Here is a 22880-nt window from a genome sequence, read left to right as displayed (position 1 = left end):
TATCATCACTTTCACTTTCACTCACACACACACACACACTCACACACACACACACGGTTTCCTGTCGCCATCATTGTTTCCATTTGGAAATGACTTAAGGAGCCCATAATAACAGGAAAAGATCTAGCTTAGCCATTTTTGGCATCAGAATCATGGAATGTCCAGTCTTTTTAAAGTAAAGGGTACCTTGCACATCGAGTCGCCAAGCTCTGCAGCAAAACTTTACATTCAAGCTCAATATTTTACCTGGATATGAAAAAGATGCAACTTCTTCAACTGTGTGCCTTCTTCTATGTCACAGGTAAACATATTTTCTCTGATCAATAAATTCATATTATTAATTCCATTTATGCTTTGGATATTTTATGTATTCAATGAATGTATGTATTGTTGTTTTGTAGTCTGTAGTCAGATAGAAGAAGTCGCCATTTCACCTCCTGGGAATGAGGTATTTGTGCTAGCAGGTTCAGCCTTCCAGTTCACCTGTGCTTGCGTTGGTAGTTGTAAGACACCACAGTTCAGCTGGACAAGAGCTACTACTGACTCTGATGGTATGCGAACCAAAAACAGCACTCTCAAATTTTCCAACGTGAAGATTGAGGATGCGGGTCGATATACCTGTGATGCAAAGTGCGATGACAGTTCAGAGAAAAAACTAAAATCTGTCAAGATGACTGTCTATGGTAAGTAGAATAATTGTAGCATGTGATGACATAACCTCAAAAACTACTGTCAATGCCTTGAGTAATGTCTTGAATTGTTTGAAATATTTACACTGTAAATTATAATGCTAGTCTACTTTAGCCAAGGCCTAAATAACTTGTTTTGCCATCGTGTGAAAGAGCAAAATCACTCTCCATCAACTTCTCTCTGATTTTACAGCTTTTAGTCAACCTGTGTTGGTGATGCCAAGTATTTTGACGGAAAATGTGGCTTGTGATGTAACATGCAGTGTTGATGCATTTGACCACGTTGACAGTGTCCACATAAGCTGGTATCTAGGAAGTGAGCTTATTAAAGATGAAACTCAGCAGACTTTGGATGCAGCTAACGTGTCGGACACACTGACTCTTACTGCCCTGAGGGACTATACTGGGAAGAGTCTGACCTGTGAAGTGAAAGCAGACATGAGAAATAACTCAAAACAGGTTTCTTACTGTCTCGACATACACTGTGAGTACCTTATTACAATTCCGATTCACTTCAGAATGGGTATACGGTGTCTTAGTGATAGTCCCTAGTTAGTTTGTGAATAAATCATGCTAACACGTTACTGAGAGCATCCATGTATAATGCATTATGATGCAGCTATGCAGTGTAAGACTTGTCATGAGTATGTTTGAACCCCTTTATAATGTCTTATAAACCTAATGATCTGGACTAAAATACCAGCCAGTTTGGGATGTCAGAAAATGTTACACATAGAGAAACATAGCAAATAAGACTTGTTATAAGACATTATAAAGGCTCCTACATGCTTTTAACAGGTTAGAAACCATTGTACCTGGATGCTCTCGGTAGAGTGTTACCGAAATGATTCACTGTGTTCAAAGATGTCTCCTTCCAGCCTTGATGGCAGTACAGTACACTTAATCCTTGAGCTATTGAACTGTTTGACTTATGCTGAATTACTAATCGCCCTCAAGGCGCCACTCCCTGGGCACTCATGTAGATCAGACAGGATCAGATAGACCCTGAAGCAATATGATAATATGATATGTCCTCAGATATCTCATAGTAACGTGTTGTTGTGTTCCAGATGCACCTAAGATCAACATCAGTGCTTCCTCATCTGGGATGGAAGAGGAGGAAGTGGTGATGAGCTGTAGAAGTGACGGCAACCCCACCCCTACTATTGAGTGGGAGAGAAAAGGGGAGCTGTGGCCCAAGAATCTGCATCGACACGCACAAGGAAATGTCACGGGCCGGCTACACCGCAGCAACCAAGGGGTTTACCAGTGTGTGGCCAAGAACGTGGTGTCCGAGGTAAAGGAAGAGATGAAACTGGAGGTGCAATGTAAGTGTTCTACTAACTAAGCTTAAGATACCTTATCTGATGGTACTGGAACTGTAATAATATGCCCACGCTAATTGTTATGACAATGTCTTTTTTTCACCTTTATTTAACCAGGTAGGCCAGTTGAGAACAAGTTCTCATTTACAACTGTGACCTGGCCAAGATAAAGCAAAGCAAAGCAGTGTGACACAGACAACAACACAGAGTTACACATCGAGTAAACAAGCGTACAGTCAATAACACAATAGAAAAAAAAGAACGTCTATATACAGTGTGTGCAAATGGCGTCAGGAGGTAAGGCAATAAATAGGCCATAGTACGGAAGTAATTACAATTTAGCATATTAACACTGGAGTGACAGATGTGCAGATCGTGATGTGCAAGTAGAAATACTGGTGTGTAAAAGAGCAGAAAAGTACATAAAAACAATATGGGGATGAGGTAGGTAGATTGGGTGGGCTATTTACAGATGGGCTATGTACAGCTGCAGCGATCGGTTAGCTGTTCAGATAGCTGATGTTTAAAGTTAGTGAGGGAAATATAAGTCTCTAGCTTCAGCGGTTTTTGCAATTCGTTCCAGTCATTGGCAGCAGAGAACTGGAAGGAAAGGCGGCCAAAGAGGTCTTGGCTTTGGGGATGACCAGTGAGATATACCTGCTGGAGCGAGTGCTACGGGTGGGTGTTGTTATCGTCACCAGTGAGCTGAGATAAGGCGGAGCTTTACCTAGCATAGACTTATAGATGACCTGGAGCCAGTGGTTCTGGCGATGAATATGTAGCGAGGGCCAGCTGTCTAGAGCATACAGGTCGCAGTGGTGAGTGGTTGACCGTGTCCGCATCATCGTTTGATTCATAATTGTACTATTTGCATTTACAAATGACAGCATTTTGACATCTGTACTCAACAAAAATGTAAACACAACATGTAAAGTGTTGGTCCCATGTTTCATGAGCTGAAAAAAAAGATCCCTGAAATTTTCCACATGCACAAAAAGCTTATTTCTCTCAAATTTTCGTACACAAATTTGTTTAAATCCCTATTAGTGAACATTTCTCATTTGCCAAGATAATTCATCAACCTGACAGGTGTGGTATATCAAGAATCTGATTAAACAGCATGATCATTACACAGGTGCACCTTGTGCTGGAGACAATAAAAGGCCACTCAAATGTACACTTTTGTCACACAACACAATGCCACAGATGTCTCAAGTTTTAAGGGAGCGTGCAATCGGCAACACAGACTGCGGGAATGTCCATCAGAGCTGTTTCCAGAGAATTTAACGTTCATTTATATACCGCAAGCCACCTCCAATACAGTTTTAGGTAATTTGGCAGTATGTCCAACCAGCCTCACAACCGCAGACCACGTGTAACCACGCCAGCCCAGGACCTCCATATCCGTCTTCTTTACCTGCGGGATCATCTGAGACCAGCCACCCGGACAGCTGATGAAACTGTGGGTTTGCACAACCAAAGCATTTCTGTGCAAGCTGTCAGAAACCATATCAGGGAAGCTCATCTGCGTGCTTGTCGTCTTCACCAGGGTCTTGACCTGACTGCAGTTCGGCGCCGTAACCGACTTCAGTGGGCAAATGCTCACCTTCGATGGCCACTGGCATGCTGGAGATTTGTGCTCTTTACGGATTAATCCCGGTTTCTACTGTATGGGGTAGATGGCAGACGTGTGGGCAAGCGGTTTGCTTATGTCAACGTTGTGAACAGAGTGCCCCATGGTGGCAGTGGGGTTATGGTATGGGAAAGCATAAGCTACGGACAACGAACACAATTGCATTTTGTCGATGGCAATTTGAATGCACAGAGATAATGTGACAAGATCCTGAAGCCCATTGTCGTACCATTCATCCGTCGACATCACCTCATGTTTCCGCATGGTAATGCACAGCCCAATGTACACAATTCCTGGAAGATGAACATTTCCCAATTCTTTCATGGTCTGCATACTCACCAGACATGTCACCCATTGAGCATGTTTGGAATGCTCTGGATTGGCGTGTACGACAGCGTGTTCCAGTTCCCACCAATATCCAGCAACTTTGCACAACCATTGAAGAGGAGTGGGACAACAAGCCACAATCAACAGCCTGATCAACTATATGCAAACAAGATGTGTCGCGCTGCATGAGGAAAATGGTGGTCACACAGATACTGTCTGGTTTTCTTAACCACGTCCCTACCTTTTTTTTAAGGTATCTGTGACCAACAGATGCACAACTGTATTCCCAGTCATGTGAAATCCATAGATAAGGGCCTAATGAATTTATTTCAGTTGACTGATTTCCTTATATGTACTGTAACTGAGCAAAATCTTTGAAATTGAAATATACAATTTTTGTTCAGTGTATATACTTTCATATTATCTATGCATTTTTAACAACATTTGTTTGATCTTTGCAGACGGACCAGCAAACACAAGTATCCAGTCCTTCCCACAGCAGGCCATTTCCTATGGGGTTCAGCTGAACCTTACCTGCTTGTCAGACATGTACCCCAAAGCCAAACAGTACATCTGGACCAGAATCCCAGATATGGCCCTACCCAAGGAGGCCATGGTTACAAACAGCCATTTAATCATAGATAACTTCCAAGAGCACCACCAAGGCATCTATGAGTGTAGAGTGATTCACCACAGTGGGAATACAGAGAGAGCATTCTATACCGCCTCTGTTCAAGGTACGTAATAGCCACCCGTGTGTTGTCATATTTGCTCCCTTGTAATGATTTCCTCCATCAATAAATTGATATTGATTCACAAAATTACCAGTCTATGTATAAGTCAAGACTCCAACCTTCTTCTTGGAGAGCTCCTGTCCCGTTTTCAATCCAACCTCAGTTGTAACTAACTGGTTCAGTTTATCAACCAGTTAATTATTAGAATCAGGTGTGCTAGATTAGAGTGAAAACCTAGAGACCGGTATCTCTCCAGGAACAGGGTTGGAGAGCCCTGGTATAAGTAAATAGAAAATGCTATCAAGGAATTAAGTGGTTTCTACATGGAGACTAACCAGTCAAAGCTAACTGCTGTTAATATTGCCAGTTTCACATCTTTAAACGGCTTAGTAAACAGGCTTTTGCACTAGTTGTACTACATTCCCTAAAATGCCATGTTCTTTAACTGTGGTGTCCCTCTGTTGTGCCTGCAGCGGAGCCCGAGTCTAAGGTGTTCACTCAGATGGTGGGTGCAGTGGCTGGCAGTCTTGTCAGCGGAATCACAGGAGGCATCGTGGCAGGATTCATGTTAGCTAAATGGCTGAAGTGATGCTACCTTAAATCACCTCACTGTGTGGGATCTAATCCGGAGCCATTCAGATGGTCTCAACCAGAGTGCCTTATTATCACTTCATACAGCAGAGTTTAATAGCGATTAACGTACAGTACTTTCAGAAAGTATTCATACCACTTAGTGTATTCCACATTTTGTTATGTTACAGCCTGAATTCAAAATAGATTAAATTGTTTTTTTTAATACCGATTTAAGTCCAAACTCTAACTAGGGCACCCAGGAATATTCAATGTTGTCTTGGTAAGAAACTGCAGTGTATATTTTGCCTTGTTTTTAGGTTATTGTCCTGCTGAAAGGTGAATTTGACTCCCAGTATCTGTTGGAATGCAGACTGAACCAGGTTTTCCTCTAGGGTTTTGCTTTTGCTTAACTCTATTTCGTTTCTTTTTAACCCCAAAAACTCCCTAGTCCTTGCTGATTACAAGCATACCCATAACATGATGCAGCTACCACAATGCTTGAAAATAGGAAGAGTGGTACTTAGTGATGTTTTGTGTTGGATTTGCCCCAAACATAACGCTATGTATTCAGGACATGAAGTTAATTTCTTTACCACATGTTTTGCCGTTTTACTTTAGCACCTTTTTGCAGACAGGATGCATGTTTTGGAAAATGTTTATTCTGTACAGACTTCCTGCTCTACCCTCTGTCATTTAGGTTAGTATTTTGGAGTTGTTGATCCATCCTCAGTTTTCTCTTATCACAGCCATTAAACTGTGAGTTAGGAAGGAAGCCTGTATCTTTGTAGTGACTGGGTGTATTGATACACCATTGTTGGATTCGGGATGAACTCTGAACATTGAGATATAAGCGTTGAATATAAGGAGTGAAAGAGACTGGGTTTTATGTCAGAAGTGAATTGTTTTCTGTAGAAAGACATGGCTTTGGAATGTGTTGTGTGTACGGGAGGAGGTCATAGGATTGCTATAGGGGAGCAGATGGATATCTGTGGATTAGGCGAAGGAGGGGTTGAGGTCAGGTCAGATCCCCTGAAGGGAGTAATAAGGGTTTATTACCCTATTACTCTCTTCCTGTGGAACCATAAGATGTAAGGATTGGAGAGCCGGAGGAGTGTCTATAGTGGGGTATATATATTTGTGATGGTGAGAAATGTTATTTTGTCTGAATACAGCTGTAATGACCCTTTGGGAAGAATTAAACTTGTTTAAGCTTCTCTAGTGTCCGTGAGTTATTTACTCTGAAAAGTTAGAACCTAACACCATCCAAAGTGTGATTAAAAAGTTTTCCATGCTCAAAGGGATATTCAATGTCTGGTTGTGATACAGCCCGGGATCGAACCCGGGTCTCTAGTGATGCCTCTAGCACTGAGATGCAGTGCCTTTGACCGCTCGTCACTCAGTCCCACAAGAATTGAGGCTGTTCTGAGGGCAAAAGGTAGTACAACTCAATATTAGGAAGATATTCCTAATGTTTTGAACACTCAGTGTATATTGTAAAGATAACAGGTTGTTCTTAACAATCAAACAGAAATAAATGGAATGCTTGTGTTCAATGGAAGGATTTGAACCTTACCAGAAAGTCTACAACTGTTACAAACTTCTAACAATGGTGACTGGAGGAGTCAAGCGCAGAGAGGACATGCAAAACACCAGGGCGCATGAAACAACCCGTCTCAAAATACAACGGACTAAAAACTGTCCGGAAAAATACTGATAACACTCATACACCAGATAACAGGAAACAAACGGAAAGGGAATCGATGGCAGCTAATAGGCCGGCGACGACGACCGCCGAGCACCGCCCGAACAGGAAGAGGCACCATCTTCGGCGAGATTCGTGACAACAACATAGGTTGTGTATGGGTTTTACTGTAATGCTATATCATCTCTATTGCAAATATGATCTGTGCCCTTCTCCCCCACCTCAAACACACACTTGTTATATTTTTGTAATGTTTTGAAGCAAGAAGATCTCCATGATATGTATAGTAATCCAGATATAAAAACAATTCAAGTAAGTCCAAGAGGTCCTTCGTTTTGCTTCTGATTGTTTCATACCAGATTGCAATCAATGTGTTTTATATATTTTCTCCAAGAAAAGCTACAGCTTATTACCTACTGTAAAAAGTATTGCAGAGGATAAAGTTGGATATTGAAAATATTGTTAATCACATTTCTATTTGTTTCCATAGTCACCAGTTTAATTTTAAATATGCAACATAGTCTTACATTTAAAATAGATCATGGGGTATTGATGGGGTAGATCCTCATCAAGGACCTCTGAGCACATAAGGCGATCTGGAGCGTGGCCCTCTTGAAGAGGGGTGTGATGGGTTAGATCTGCGGTGAAGAGAATCAGCAGATTACCACTTTATCAATTTGAGATTTTAAAACAAAACAATATGAAAAGGACATTCCTGAAGAAACTTTGTGTACTCAGCTAGCTAAAAGTTATTAGAATTGATGAACACGGAGCATTCTGTGTACTAGACTCTCTCTGTGTCTGTTTTTCAACAAGTAAGACTGATTTAGAGTGTACATTCTATACCAGGGTAGTGCTCTTCCACACCCTCCAGCACCACTGAAATCTCAATGAGATACCACAGCAATGTCATACGATCCAAAAGGCGCCTGACCATAGCCGCGGGAAGTAATTTGGGGGTGAGGGCAGCATCATTCTGTGGGGATGTTTTTCAGTGGCAGGGAGACCAGTCAGGATTGAGGGAAGGGGAACGGAGCAAACTACAGAGAGATCCTTGATGAAAACCTGATCCAGAGTGTTCTTGACCTCAGACTGGGGTGAAGGTTCACCTTCCAAAAGGACAATGACCCTAAGCATACAGCCAAGACAACGCAGGAATGGCTTCGGAAAAAGTCTCTGAATGTCCTTGAGTGGCCCAGCCAGAGCCCGGACTTGAACCCGATCAAACATCTCGGGAGAAACCTTAAAATAGCTGTGCAGCGACACTCCCCATCCAACCTGACAGGACTTGAGAGGATCTGCAGAGAAGAATGGGATAAACTCCCCAAACACAGGTGTGCCAAGCTTGTAGCGTCATACCCAAGAGGACTCAAGGCTGTAATCGCTGCCAAAGGTGCTTCAACAAAGTACTGAGTAAAGGTTCTGAATCCTTATGTAAATGTGATATTTCAGATTTGTATTTTTAATAGATTTACAAAAATGTCTAAAAACCTGTTTTTGCTTGGTCATTATGGGATATTGTGTGTAGATTGATGAGGGGGAAAAACTATGGTTTCAATTTTAGAATAACTCTGTAACGTAGCAAAATGTGGAAAATGTCAAGGGATCTGAATACTTTCTGAATGCACTGTATATGAGAGGATACTGGTCTGTAAATCAGACTGGTCTTATCACATGGACATCTATATCCTCAGATGCATTGGTGTTGTCCTAGAAATACATTCTAGTTATATTGCTATGGGTATACTTAATGCTGCATTTAGGTGGTAAACCATAGAGATAGCCTACACATATGTATGTTAATGTTGATTTAATTTAGCTCAATACGTGTTGTATACATTTAGGATCCCGACTGGTGCAGTGGTCTAAGGCACTGCATCTCAGTGCTAGTGGCATCACTGCAGACCTTGGTTCAATCCCTGGCTGTATCACAACTGGCCATGATCAGGAGTCCCATAGGGCATTGTGCAATTGGCCCAGTGTCATCTGGGTTAGGAGAGGCTGTCATTGTAAATAAGAATTTGTTCTTAACTGACTTGTTAAATAAAGGTTAAATTCAATTTTAAAAAAATACATGACAGGCAGACAGGCAACCAGACATATAAAATACATCAATATGGAACATGTCTATGTTAGTTAACATATCATGTCTGTGATTTTCAGAGGGATCCCAAATATCTAGCTCCTGTGCTAAAAGATAATTTAATCACTTTTTAAAGGAAACCATCTTGTGTTCCATTTAAACCAGCAGAGGGGGTTGTCATTCACAACCAAACCAGACAAAGAGAGAGAGAGAAAGAAGAGCGAGAGAGAGAGAGACAGAGACCGAGACTAGAGGCCACTCAAAGAGTGGGGGAATTCATCCTTGGTATTTTAAGGGGGTGTTTTAAATATATATTTCCCCCCTGTTTGTATCCCCCCTATTACAAGTGATAAATCCACAGGCTCTGGATCTGGACACTGGGCAGACCAGACACAACACCCACAGCATAACAAAGGAGGACTAAGGAAATTTACAGTCTAGCTCAATGTCTCTGTTATGGATAGTGATACTACCAGTAACAGGTAAGCTTATATTTCTATCATTCCAACAGATTTATACTTTACAATCAGTGTGACTTGTCTTCAATCTATATACTGTAGGAAACCTACAGTGTTTCATGCATTTTAATATGATTATGGGTAGGCTTGTGATGTGAACTAATCAGAAAATGTCAGTATTGTACTTGACGATATGTACATATGCAGCCATAGTAGGCTAAATATTATAATTTACTAATAACCTTATTGACTGTCATGACCTCAACGTTCCTTAGACTACTTTATAGCTACCGTTATGTGTTATTGATTATGAATGGGAATTCTAATTCATTCTTATTTTACATTTCAGCCTTTGCATTTCATGTGGAGCTAAAACCAAAGAGTGCATTTTTCAGAGTTGGTGATAGGCAGGAGCTGCGATGTTCGGTGAAGGATTGTAACGAAAAGGTTACTATGTCCTGGGCTTTGCTGGGGGATAAGCCCATGTTTGCTAAAATACACACCTCAGGATCGGAATCCGTGGCGGCCTTTGACCCTGTGATGACAGTACATGATGACATACTTCTCTGCAAAGTCAGTTGCGGAGCATTGACCAAACAACAGCGTGTGGTTGTCAAAGTGTACTGTAAGTCCATTAAACTTGATTCAGTAAGCCATCATAAACCATTGTAATTAGCCAGTATAAAATGCACATGAATGCTTATAAGTTTGTCAATGATTATTATAAATATTATGAATGCTATTGAATTGTAATGCGTATCATACTTATAAATGCTTATAAATGAATTATGAATGGATCAATAAATTGTTTATTAATACTTTAATAATCAAACAACGTATTATAAAGTCAGCCGTATGTAACTTAATTCATTAGGGAATTTAATCAGTCCAATTGAATCAGTTCTACAGTGACTTCAGAAAGTATTTACACCCCCTTGACTTTTCCACATTTTGTTTTGTTACAGCCTGAATTTAAAATTAATTAAATGTGGGTTTTGTGTCACTGATCGACACACAATACCCCATAAAAACAGTTACAGAGTTTAATAGCTGTGATAGGAGAAAACTGAGGAGTTACATTGTATTTACTCTACAATACTAACCTAAATGACAGAGTGAAAAGAAGGAAGCCTGAACACAATACAAATATTCCAAAACATGCATCCTGTTTGAAATAAGGCACTAAAGTAAAACTGTAAAATATGTGGCAAAGAAATGTACTTTACTTCTTGAATACAAAGCATTACGTCTGGGGCAAATCCAACACATCACTGAGTAGCATTTTCAAGCATGGTGGTGGCTGCATCATGTTATGGGTTTGCTTGTCATGCCAACAGCAAGGACTACAGAGTTTTTATGAATACAAATAAATGGAATAGAGCTAAGCACAGGCAAAATCTTAGAGGAAAACCTGTTTCAGTCTGCTTTCCAACAGACACTGGGAGACAAATTCACCTTTCAGTAGGACAAGAACATAAAACACAAGGCCAAATATACACTGGAGTTGCTTACCAAGATGTCATTGAATGTTCCTAAGTGGACTAGTTACAGTTTTTACTTAAATCAGCTTGAAAGTCTACGGCAAGAATTGAAAATGGCTGTCTAGCAATGAACAACCAGTTTTAATACTTTTTATATAATGTACACAAACTGTACAATTCAGGTCTGCAAAGCTCTTAAACACTTACCCAGAAAGACTCAAAACTGATATAATCACTGGCGACAGTGATTCTAACATGTATTACTTAGGTAAATTAGAGATGCATTTTAGTTTCAATAGATGTGCTAAACTATCTAAAAACATGTTTTCACTTTGCCATTATGGGTTATTGTGTGTAGATGGGTGGTAAAAAAAATATATTTAATCAATTTTGATTTCAGGCTGTAACAACAAAATGTAGAATAAATAAAGGAGTATGAATACTTTCTGAAGGCACTGCACATGTTGAAAGGAGGTCTACGAATTTCAATTTCAAACATGTGTAGCTGCCCTACGATTGACATTTGATATTACAGCATTTCCAGAGGCACCTGTCATATCAGGCTACGACCATCTTCTCTTGGGCCAGTCCAACACTCTGACATGTGAGGTGATAGATGCTTATCCCGTGGAGCACCTGCGACTTGAGTGGCTGCAAGGAGACAGCATGCTCCAGACAGACGCAGAGTCCGTTGTATCTACCTACAGGTTCACGCCCACCCCAGAGGACAAAGAGGCAATGATCACATGCAGAGCCTCTCACGATCAGGATGGTGTGCCTGATGAAGAGAAGACCAAGGAAACCACCGTATCTCTCACAGTGCTTTGTAAGTTACTAAAGTATAAATGTTAGACAACGGGTAATCTCTGTTAACCCAGTGTAAAATCTTGCGGAATTTGGTCAGCTGTGTGATTAATTTCTGTTTATATATGTTAGAAATTGAGAGTTCTGTCTCCACCCTCACAAAAGGAAAATCACACACCCAGGACAACTGGTGCAATTGAACTACTATAGAGTTTGGAAACATTTGGAACTTAACTTTCATAACGGCAACAAATCATCTTTTGATTTTCAAAAGATACACTTACCATGCGCAGTTTAGCAATTAACAATGTCTCAATGGAATGCAATGGAATTTGAGTCATGAATAAGGATTAGATTGAGACCTACCTACAACAACCACATCAAAAATGTGTTCTTTATTTTCTCCAGATGCGCCACAGAATATATCAATATCTGAGCCGACTGCTGTGAGAGTTGGCTCCAGTCTCACGTTGTCATGCCATGCTGAAGGGAACCCCAGACCAGATACACAGTGGAAGGCCATTGGTCCAGATGGACAGGCTGTTATTGTGGGGCAGAGCGAGGAGCTTGTCCTTACAGAGATGACACTGGTGGATGCTGGTCAATATGAGTGTGTGGTGAGCAACACCATTGGAAACATCACAGCCAGCGTGAACGTCATTGTTCAAGGTAGGATGACTTTGAATTTCCCCTTAGTTTTGTATTTTGGATCATTACTGTTTGGTGTCACTAGATAGTTTAATAGCTAGGAGTAATCTTTATTGCTTTGTCTAAAAAGTATGTTTGGAGGAGAAATCTCAATAAAACAACGTCTAAACTAGCAAGCTAAAGTTTTATCTTGTGTTCTCTATCCTGGATGATTTCCCTTCTGGCAGCTCCCCCAACCCACACCACCATCACAGTGAGCCCAGCCAACGAGGTGAAGGAAGGGGAGAGCGTGACGGTGTCCTGCCTGTCGGACGGAGCTCCGGTGGTACGTATGGTGCTGAGGAGACTCTCTGAGGACCAGGATGTAGAACTCCAGTCCAGCAACGGATTCTCCACCTCCTTCACCCTCTCCTCTGCCCTGCTAGCAGACTCTGCTCTCTACCAGTGCCAGGCCTTCAATGAACACGGCAGTCAGAAGGTCAGCGCCTTGCTCTCTGTTGAAGGTGAGATTTTTTTAAACATTTGGGTAATATTACATTTTAAGTTGACTTTATGCTTTTGCACAGTAGTTACTATAACTACTTTAGTTACCAGAGTCGAATTATGTAATTTCAGCTTTGTACATTAAACAAGGGCAGGATTCTAATAATGGAAACTAGCCAAATTATTTTTCCAAATAGTTGCCTTGTTACAGTGTATTACATATAATTACCAAAGTAGCTGTATAATATATTTAAATGTAAAATGTAACCTAAATACAGTATGCCCTGTTGTTCTGCAAAAAGGTCACCAGTATGTCTGGGTGGTTGTCCTTCAGTTGAACTATAAGAATGAACAGAATGTTACTTTAGTAATGTACAGGTAAGAGGCATGTTCTATCATCAAAGGGGAATTTGTCTTAGTAAACTTACTGATAACCCACATTCTCTGGGGAGCAAACAGTGTTGCGTCACCAAGCCAGTAGGTTCCCCTCTGGGTAGAAGAGCCATAGAACAGTGGCATAGCAGATAGCAGAATTAGTAAATGACCTGTTCACACTCGTACAGACATTTGAGAGACTCTCCAATGTGGATTGCTGCTATTTTCACTCTGAGGATAGGCTTCACACCTCCAGGTAAGATGAGATAAGTACAGGAGCTGCTGATGTGCCCTTGAGCAAGGCACGTAACCATAATTGCTTCTGTAAGTTGCTCTGGATAAGAGAATCTGCTAAATAAAGTACATTTTTCATTGGTGATGATCATGTGGAGTGAAGGGCTCTGGCAAAATGTTCATTGTGTTACCCATCAGATTATTTTTGTGATGAAACTTTACTTTGTGATGTGTGTTTACTCTTCTTAATACACTGTAATGTTTGCCTTGTTTTTTCTGTTGTAGATTAAGATGTAGAGATATTTGATTTTTCTAAGAGATTTTCTTGCAGGATAGTAGTTTTAATTTAATTCAATTAACTGAACAGAATTTTTCCAAAATGGAACAGAATCAAATTGAACTGAATTTCTCTCTATTCAATTGAACTGAGCATAGAAACTGCAAAGCCATCTATCCTCTCTCCTGTGGTTTTATTCTCTCAGAGTATCCCCTGGAGGTGGCGATGGATGTGGGGGTGACGGCTGAGATGGGATCCAACCTGGTGCTCTCCTGCCGGGCTTGGGGCTGTCCCCAGCCAACCTTCTACTGGAGGAGCATGCTGGACATGCCCGTCCATAGCCGTGCACACACCCAGGACTCCCTCTCCCAGCTCTACCTGGGCCCACTTGGGCTGATCAACGAGCAAGCCTACACCTGTGAGGCCAAGTGTGGCTCTGTCATCAAGGCCAAGCACGCTGAGGTCAAGGTCTTCTGTGAGTATACGATACAGTGGCAAGAAAAGGTATGTGCACCCTTTGGAAATACCTGGATTTCTGCATAAATTGGTCATAAAATTTGATCTGATCTTCATCTAGGTCGCAACAATAGACAAACACAGACTGCTTAAACTAATAACACAAACAATTAAATGTTTTCATGTCTTTATTGAACACACCGTGTAAACATTCACAGTGCAGGGTGGGGAAAGTATGTGAACCCAGGGATTTAATCACTGGTTGACCCTCCTTTGGCAGCAATAACCTCAACCAAACGTTTTCTGTAGTTGCGGATCAGACCTGCATAACGGTCTGGAGAAATTTTGGACCATTCCGCTTTACAAAACTGTTTCAGTTCAGCAATATTCTTGGGATGTCTGGTGTGAACTGCTCTCTTGAGGTCTTGCCACAGCATCTCAATCGGGTTGAGGTCAGGACTCTCACTGGGCCACTCCAGAAGGCGTATTTTCTTATGTTGAAGCCATTCTGTGTTTTGGGTCATTGTCCTGTTGCATCACCCAACTTCTGTTGAGCTTCAATTGGCAGACAGATAGCCTAACATTCTCTTGCAAAATGTCTTGATAAACTTGGGAAATCATTTTTCCGTCGATGATAACAAGCTGTCCAGGCCCTAAGGCAGCAAAGCAGCTCCACCATACTTTACAGTTGGGATGAGGTTTTGATGTTGGTGTTCTGTGCCTTTTTTTTTATCCACACATAGTGTTGTGTGTTCCTTCCAAACAACTCAATTGTAGTTTCATCTGTCCATAGAATATTTTGACAGTAGCGCTGTGGAACATCCAGGTGCACTTTTGCAAATTTCAGACGAACAGCAGTGGCTTCTTCCAGTTCCATGAACACCATTCTTGTTTAGTGTTTTACATATCTTACTCATCAACAGAGATGCTAACATGTTCTAGAGGTCTCTATAAGTCTTTACCTGACACTCTAGGACTCTTCTTAACCTCATTGAGCACTCTGCGCTGTGCTCTTGCAGTCACCTTTGCAGGATGGCAACTCCTAGGGAGAGTAGCAACAGTGTTGAACTTTCTCCATTTATAGACAATTTGTCTTACCGTGGACTCATGAATATCAAGGCTTTTAGAGATACTTTGGTAACCCTTTCAAGCTTTATTCATGTCAACAATTCTTAAATCTTAGGTCTTCTGAGATCTCTTTTGTTCGAGGCATGGTTCACATCAGGCAATGCTTCTTGTGAATAGCAAACTCAAATTTTGTGAGTGGTTTTTATAGGGCAAGGCAGCTCTAACCAACATTTCCAATCTCGTCTCATTGATTGGACTCCAGGTTAGCTGACTCCTGACCCCCAATTAGCTTTTGAAGAAGTCATTAGGCTAGAGGTTCACTAACTTTTTCCAACCTACACTGTGAATGTTTAAATGATGTATTCATTATAAACAAGAAAAATACAATAATTTGTGTGTTATTAGTTTAAGCACACTATGTTTGTCCATTGTCTTGACTTAGATGAAGATCAGATCAAATTTGATGACCAATTTATGCAGAAATCCAGGTCATTCCAAAAGGTTCACATACTTTTTCTTGCCACTGTACATCATCAGGAAGATGGCTTGGTTTAGGTCAATGTATTTGCTTTGAAACGTGCTTTGCATCAGCCATCTTTTTATAAAAGTTCAATGCCAGATTGATACAATGAATTCAAGGTTATTTGGAAATGTCCAGTTGAAAACAAAGTTAGTTGGGGTTGGATGTTTTTTTGCCTTACACTTGTTCAGTGGTACCATGGCCTCATTAAATTCTACAGGTTTATGTTGATACAGTAACTGTTTTGCTCAGTTTTGGGTAATGTTTAGGTTCACTTCACTGACTTGGAAAGAGTACAGTGACGCTTTGCAGGAGGTTAGAAGAATACTCCTCCTCTTATGAAACCAAACGTAGGACTTAAAGCTTGAATGATCCCTCATGCTGCTCTCCCACATAACATGGGCAGAGGTCCAGTTTGCTTTTGTCGGATTGCACTGGGATCAGTAGTCTGGTTCAATGTGGGAGAGGGATCCCAAGAAGTGAAGAATAATAAATACACTCACAGGGTCACTGAAGTGAAGACATTTCATATTTCCTAGATGTGAATGTCATTGTGTTGAAGGGGGTAAGGGTTGCTGTATTCCAGGTCTTTGACCCACGATTATATCCAGAGGGATGTTTCACAAGTTGTGTGTATTAATGCCTCCCTTACTGGAAGTCATTTAAAAAAACGGTATCTTATGGGAATTTGTCAGGTCCCAACATTAGGATTTGAAACACCCCATCTTTGAACCTTTGAAGTGAAGAGTCTACTATTCAACATGCCTGACTAACTCGCTCACATCTCTATCTGGTCTCAGCTTCTTTTAGTCACATATTAATATTTAATATACTACCCATTTCTCTCTCCTCCCCCAGCTTTCCCCTCGGACCCTATCATCGAGAACACTGGCCCCTTTCTGGAACACGGTGTTGGCATCTTTTTTTGTTCGGTAGCCAACGTCTACCCAGCCAGTCTCCTGCAGATCCAGTGGCTTGATGGGGAAATCGAGCTAGCCTCCGAGATGGGACAGTATTCCAGTGAACTCCAGAATGTGACGTCAATGCTTTCTTTCTCGATTGGACCGGAGGACCAGGGCAGACAGATCACCTGCAGAGTCAGTCTTCAGATGGATGAAGTCCCTCAGAGTGGGAGAGAGAGGCAGGCAGTGACTGTACTGGAGCTCCACTGTAAGTGGTTTTACAGATCATTGAAATCTGAAAAAAAACATAAACTTTTTTTATGGCCGTGGGGTAGATAAGGATTGGGATGGTCCTAGAGAGCCACAAGGTGGTACAGGATTTTGTTCCGCCCCATCATTATAACACACCGGATTCCACACATTGTGTTCTGAATGGAGGACCATGAACAATTAATTGCTTGAATCACATGTGTTTATGGTGGGTTGTCCACCCCCTTGGTGCCTGCAACTTAGGGAATCCTTTATGCCGAACTTCAGTCCTTGAGGTGTGAATGGCAGTTGTGTAGTGAGGGTTTATAACCTATGTCTGTGTTTATAAACCTAAACTGAGTCTGATGTTTGCTGTGCAGATGCCCCCAGGGAAACCACCATCACAGTGAGCCCAGCCAATGAGGTGAAGGAAGGGGAGAGCGTGGCGGTGTCCTGCCTGTCAGACGGAGTTCCGGTGGGACGTATGGTGCTGAGGAGACTCTCTGAGGACCAGGATATGGAACTCCAGTCCAGCAATGGCTCCTCCACCTCCTTCACCCTCTCCTCTGCCCTGTTAGCAGACTCTGCTCTCTACCGGTGCGAGGCCTTCAATGAGCACGGCAGCCAGCGAGCTAGCACATACATTACAGTCAAAGGTGGGTGCCAGGCTTCTGGCAAGAACACACCACATCAAGTCTTTATTCCGCTCCCACAGATTCATACTGGCAACAACAGTAAACTTTCCCTAACCCTGATTAGCTTTTTTTTGCTTCTTCAATGAAGTTACTGTTCTCTACACCCACAGATCTCTTGTTTTTGCTTCTTGTTTATGGTCTGTTATTTGCTCTCATTTGTTGGAGTGGCCGTTCTATCATCACGTGGCAGCTGCAGTGGTGTAAAGTATTTAAGCACTTTTTTTGGTATCTGTACTTTACTACTTATATTTTTGCCAACTTTTACTTCTCTACATTCCTAAAGAAAATAATGTACTTTTTACATTTTGATTGTCCAATTCACACACTTATCAAGAGAATATCCCTGGTCATCCCTACTGCCTCTGATCTGGTGGACTCACTAAACACAAATGCTTTGTTTGTAAATTATGTCTGAGTGTTGGAATGTGTGCCTGGCTATCCGTTAACAAAAAATAAGACAGAACATTTTGTTTTTCTTAATATAAGAAATTTGAAATTATTTATACCTTTACTTTTGATACTTAAGTATATTTAAAACCAGATACTTTTAAACTTTTACTCAAGTAGTATTTTACTGGGTGACTTTTACTTGAGTCATTTTCTTTTAAGGTATCTTTACTTTTACTCATGTATGACAATTGAGTACTTTTTCCACCTCTGGGGAGCTGTCAGTATCTAAGAACATGCTCTATAAGTTCGTCATTGGCTGAGCTGTTGTCACACTGTACCAAAATAGAATATCACACTTATACCACACTTAACACTGCACAGGAACTCAACAACATGAAATGACATAAAGTCATTCTAGATAATGGGTTCTATAGAACATGCCTCATTGATATTTCACACACTGTTGTCAGTAGTTTCACACATTTTGCTCAGTAATCAACAATGTAACAGACAGTAATTGTACGAAAATCTCATTTCTAAAATCATGGGCATCAATATGGAGTTGGTCCCCCTTTTGCTGCAATAACAGCCTTCACTCTTCAGGGAAGGCTTTCCACTAGATGTTGGAACATAGCTCTGGGGACTTGCTTCCATTCAGCCACAAGAGCATTAGTGAGGTCGGGCAGTGATGTTGGGGGATTAGGCCTGGCTTGCAGTCGGCGTTACAATTCATCCCAAAGGTGTTCGATGGGGTTGAGGTCAGGGCTCTGTGCGGGCCAGTCAAGTTCTTCCACACTGATCTTGACAAACCCTTTCTGTATTGTTCTCGCCTCGCCTTTGTGAACGGGGACATTGTCATGCTGAAACAGGAAAGCGCCTTCCCCAATCCGTTGCCACAAAGTTGGAGGCACAGAATCGTTTTGAATATAATTGTATGCTGTTGCGTTAAGATTTCCCTTAACTGGAACTAAGGGGCCTAGCCCGAACCATGAAAAGCAGCCGCAGACCATTATTCCTCCTCCACCAAACTTTATAGTTAGCACTATGTATTGGGGCAGGTAGCGTTCTCCTTGTATCCGCCAAAACCAAATTTGTCCGTCGCACTGCCAGATGGTGATTCATCACGCCAGAGAACACGTTTCCACTGCTCCAGAGTCCAACGGCGGCAAGATTTACACCACTCCAGCCGATGCTTGGCATTGTGCATGGTGATTTTAGGCTTGTGTGTAGCTGCTCGGCCATGGAAACCTATTTAATGAAGCTCCTGACGAACAGTTCTTGTGCAGACATGGCATCCAGAGGCAGTTTAGAACTTGGTAGTGAGTGTTGCAACCGAGGACAGACAATTTTTATCGCAGCACTCTGCGGTCCTGTTCTGTGAGCTTATGTGGCCTACCACTTTGTGGCTGAGCCTTTGTTGCCCCTAGACATTTCCACTTCACAATAACAGCACTTACCAGATGACCGGGACAGCTCTAGCAGGGCAGAAATTTGACGAACTGGCTTGTTGGAAATGTGGCATCCTATGACAGTGGGGTGTCAACATACTTTTATATAAATATTGTGTTGCATTGTAAACTGCCAATAGACTAAATGTCGTACAGTATTTCAGACTATAACTGTACTATATTCATTTTTAAAAATTCCTTTGTTGTCTCAAGGCAGTCTCAAGTGTCTTCCCTCAGCATTGATGTGTGTTCTATTTTCCTTGTGTCCAGCACCTCCTAGGAACACAACAGTCCTGATATATCCATCTGCTGAGGTGCAGGAAGGCCAAAATGTCACCATCTGCTGTCACTCTGTCAGTTTCCCCCCACCTGCTGTGGTTTTAAGGAAACTGGATAATGGCACAGAGCTCTACTCCCCGGATGGGAACTTCCTGCTGGTTAACCTTACGCCCAATGATACAGGCCTATACCAGGTGAATGTCACCAATGACCTGGGTTATGAGACCGAGATCTTCAGCATCAACGTCATAGGTGAGTGATGTGGTTCAGTGTTCGCTCTTTAGCTTGGCATGCTAGAAGAAACAGGAAGAGAGCTCTTTATTTCCCTTCACCACAAATATAATTATTATATGAAATATAATTCACAATAAAACCAGTTACTTGAAACCACTTTGAACCCCATGTTGAACTGAGAAATTGGGAACAGTGAACTCGGAGATAGACCTGACAACAGTGTACAGTAGTTTGAGAACAGTGAAGCTTGCAAAATCCAAGGACATTCCATCCACCAATAACAAACACTGGTGTCATTTGAGAGGACTCGAATGCTGTTGAAACATAAAATCAAAAATGTTAGCCAATCTGTCTCGTCCTCACTGTCTCCCTGTTCTTCCCCTCTTCCCTTGGCCTCCAGAGAAGCACTCCAGTACTTCACCAGACTGGAACCACGTAGTCATTCCTGCTGTCTGTGTGGGTATCATGGTGACCACCACGGGCCTAATCCTGGACTACCTGAGGAGAGCCAGGAGGAAGGGCTTCTATGAGCTGGCAAAGTGTAAGCCCGGGTCTGCATAGACTAGAGGAGTCTAAAACCTGCGGTCCAGAGCCAGATTGTGGCCCCCACTTGTGCTACCAAAATGACCATGTACTGTATGAGTATCACATCGGTGAGTGTTTTGTGGTTCCTCCGGCAAAATGACTTTTACACTGTGTGCAGAGGCATACCAAGGGACAGACCTACCTGGAGTGGAGAGGGAACAGACGAGAGGTTCGTCCTCTGTCAGGTCTCCGTTGAAGGGCAGAGGACAAGGCCGTATGACCTTTGGATGTTACTGGAAGAGGAAAAGAGAAGTACCTTTAAGGAGATGTGGTCTTCTGGATGTTTTTCATTTTTATTAAACCTAAGCTAGAAGTCAGTCAAATGTTTAATAATCTAACTGTCTGCAACTAACTATCATTTGCTCCTTTTTTCACTTCTTGGCAGCTTTCATTGAACCCATTGATGTCTAAGTGTCACAACTATTGGATGAATGCAATATGTTACATGTTTTTAAACAAAATTATACCATTTGTAATTGGCTGTGATAAAAAGTTGAAATGTTTAATGAGTTAATTACAATGCATTTGAAATGTACAGTTTCAATTAACTTTGTTATATCAGTATGGGAAGGTGGTTTCCCAACAATAGGTGAAGTCGGTATTGTGGTAATGTAATATAGAGAAGCAAGCCAAACTGTATTTGCCTCATAGCTTTTTTTGTACATAGGGGAAACAGTGCCACTGTCCGCCCCCACAGCCGTTGTTATTGTTTTTGTTTTGTTGACGAAGAAGAGCTGGGGAGTGTCGTAGTAACAAAAAAATGCAGTACATATGCTGGTGTTCTTTCGCGGGTGCAATCATGTCCACGGCGGTAAAAAAAACAGTGTTTGTTGTTTGCATTAACTTATTTGGTTGTTGTAATATCGCAAACGGATGTGGCAATTTCACCATTAAGGATTCCAGCTTTAATGTGGACACTTACTAGAAGTGTTTGCATGTGTGCAATGTGCATGGAGTATTTTTGTCCCACACCATTTTCTTTATTGCTGTGGGATATTATAGCCGGTTTGGTACGTGATTAAAGAAGCTGTTGTTTTTAAATCAAAGCCTATATAGAATGTATTTGTTATGTTTATGACTGTTCATACTCCTTTGTATGTTGTGAATATGTTGTGCCCTATTTTTTGTGAATTGTGTTTTAAATGTACGTTTGTAGAGATGTTCATTATTAAATATTTATTTCCGTAACTAAAAGCTGTTCATTGAAATAGGAGCTTTGGGTTTGGGGTTTCCTGTTGCAGGGGGGAAAGCCAGGGAACGTTTCAACAAGTATCAGGGGCTTTGTACTGAATGCTTTATTTATTTTTATTTGACCTTTATTTAACTAGGCAAGTTAGTTAAGAACAAATTCTTATTTACAATGACCGCCTACCCCGACCCCTGAACTGGACAACGCTGGGTTGTGCGCCGCCTTATGGAACTCCCAAATATGGCCAGTTGTGACACAGCAGGGATTCAAACCAGGATCTGTAGTGACACCACTAGCACTGAGATGCAGTGCCTTAGACCGCTGCGCCACTCAGGATCTTACAAGCTCTTTCCCAACGATGCAGAGTTTAGATCCTTTACGTAATCTCTTATCTTAGTCTTCTTAACTCTTAAAAAATTTAAATGTTAGCTGTCCCCACTCTGGCTTGGTTCCAATCGGAATTACACATCACTTTGCAAGCCAGTATAATGCGACTTGCTGGCCTGATGTGGCCTGCAAACCGTGAGTTTCAGGCTACTGTATTAGGGTAAACTAGGCCCTCAAAATAAGGCCTTGTGAAATATGTATTGTATCGTCTTAAATAATGCAATGATAGCATATTCACTTAGGATCTCACTTGGGTGAAAGCCACATGACTGGTTGATTGGGATGTTATATTCATATATATTATATTGGGATGTTGATATTCACAGAGGGCTGAATCCTGTCATGAATCATACGTTGATGACAATAGAAGATTAGTTATTTTTGGAAAATGTACATCTTGCGTTGCTCTTATGCCGTAGTCAAAAAGCGTCATCAAAGTGCTAGCATCAGTTTTCCCTTTTAGATCATATTGAATCAGATTATTTAGACGCTAGATCAAGATTCCTACTCTGAGACACTTGATACATAAGACCCCAAACACAGTAATGGGTGGTATCAGAGAGGAAGAAGCGAACCGAGAGGGCAAAAATTTGTCTGCGTGACATGGGGATATTTTGCCTGAAGGTCAATGAGAGTGTCGAATTTGGTCAAC

At 41.5% G+C, this 22880-nt stretch overlaps 2 protein-coding genes across 2 annotated transcripts; both read left to right on the top strand.

The window, feature by feature from the left end:
- The first annotated feature begins 189 nt into the window (after positions 1 to 189).
- LOC110488652 (vascular cell adhesion protein 1) lies at positions 190 to 6495 on the top strand. The gene is made up of 6 exons (XM_021561000.3): positions 190 to 301; positions 402 to 683; positions 883 to 1173; positions 1760 to 2017; positions 4436 to 4711; positions 5182 to 6495. Exons 1-6 carry the CDS (start codon positions 253 to 255, stop codon positions 5295 to 5297), a joined length of 1272 nt encoding a protein of 423 aa, XP_021416675.2. The 5' UTR covers positions 190 to 252; the 3' UTR covers positions 5298 to 6495.
- Positions 6496 to 9232: 2737 nt separating this feature from the next.
- On the top strand, positions 9233 to 21840 carry vcam1b (vascular cell adhesion molecule 1b). The gene is made up of 10 exons (XM_021560886.3): positions 9233 to 9548; positions 9874 to 10149; positions 11541 to 11831; positions 12218 to 12478; positions 12685 to 12960; positions 14032 to 14301; positions 16729 to 17040; positions 17402 to 17677; positions 19825 to 20085; positions 20468 to 21840. The coding sequence occupies exons 1-10, from the start codon at positions 9512 to 9514 to the stop codon at positions 20626 to 20628; spliced, it is 2421 nt and encodes an 806-aa protein (XP_021416561.2). The 5' UTR covers positions 9233 to 9511; the 3' UTR covers positions 20629 to 21840.
- Positions 21841 to 22880: the final 1040 nt, after the last annotated feature.

Source organism: Oncorhynchus mykiss, chromosome 1, assembly GCF_057628025.1.
Source record: "Oncorhynchus mykiss isolate SJ-2025 chromosome 1, ASM5762802v1, whole genome shotgun sequence".
In the NCBI taxonomy this organism is placed as follows: Eukaryota; Metazoa; Chordata; class Actinopteri; order Salmoniformes; family Salmonidae; genus Oncorhynchus; species Oncorhynchus mykiss.
Note: the sequence above shows the minus strand (reverse complement) of the source record. Positions and strands in the feature narration are given on the sequence as shown.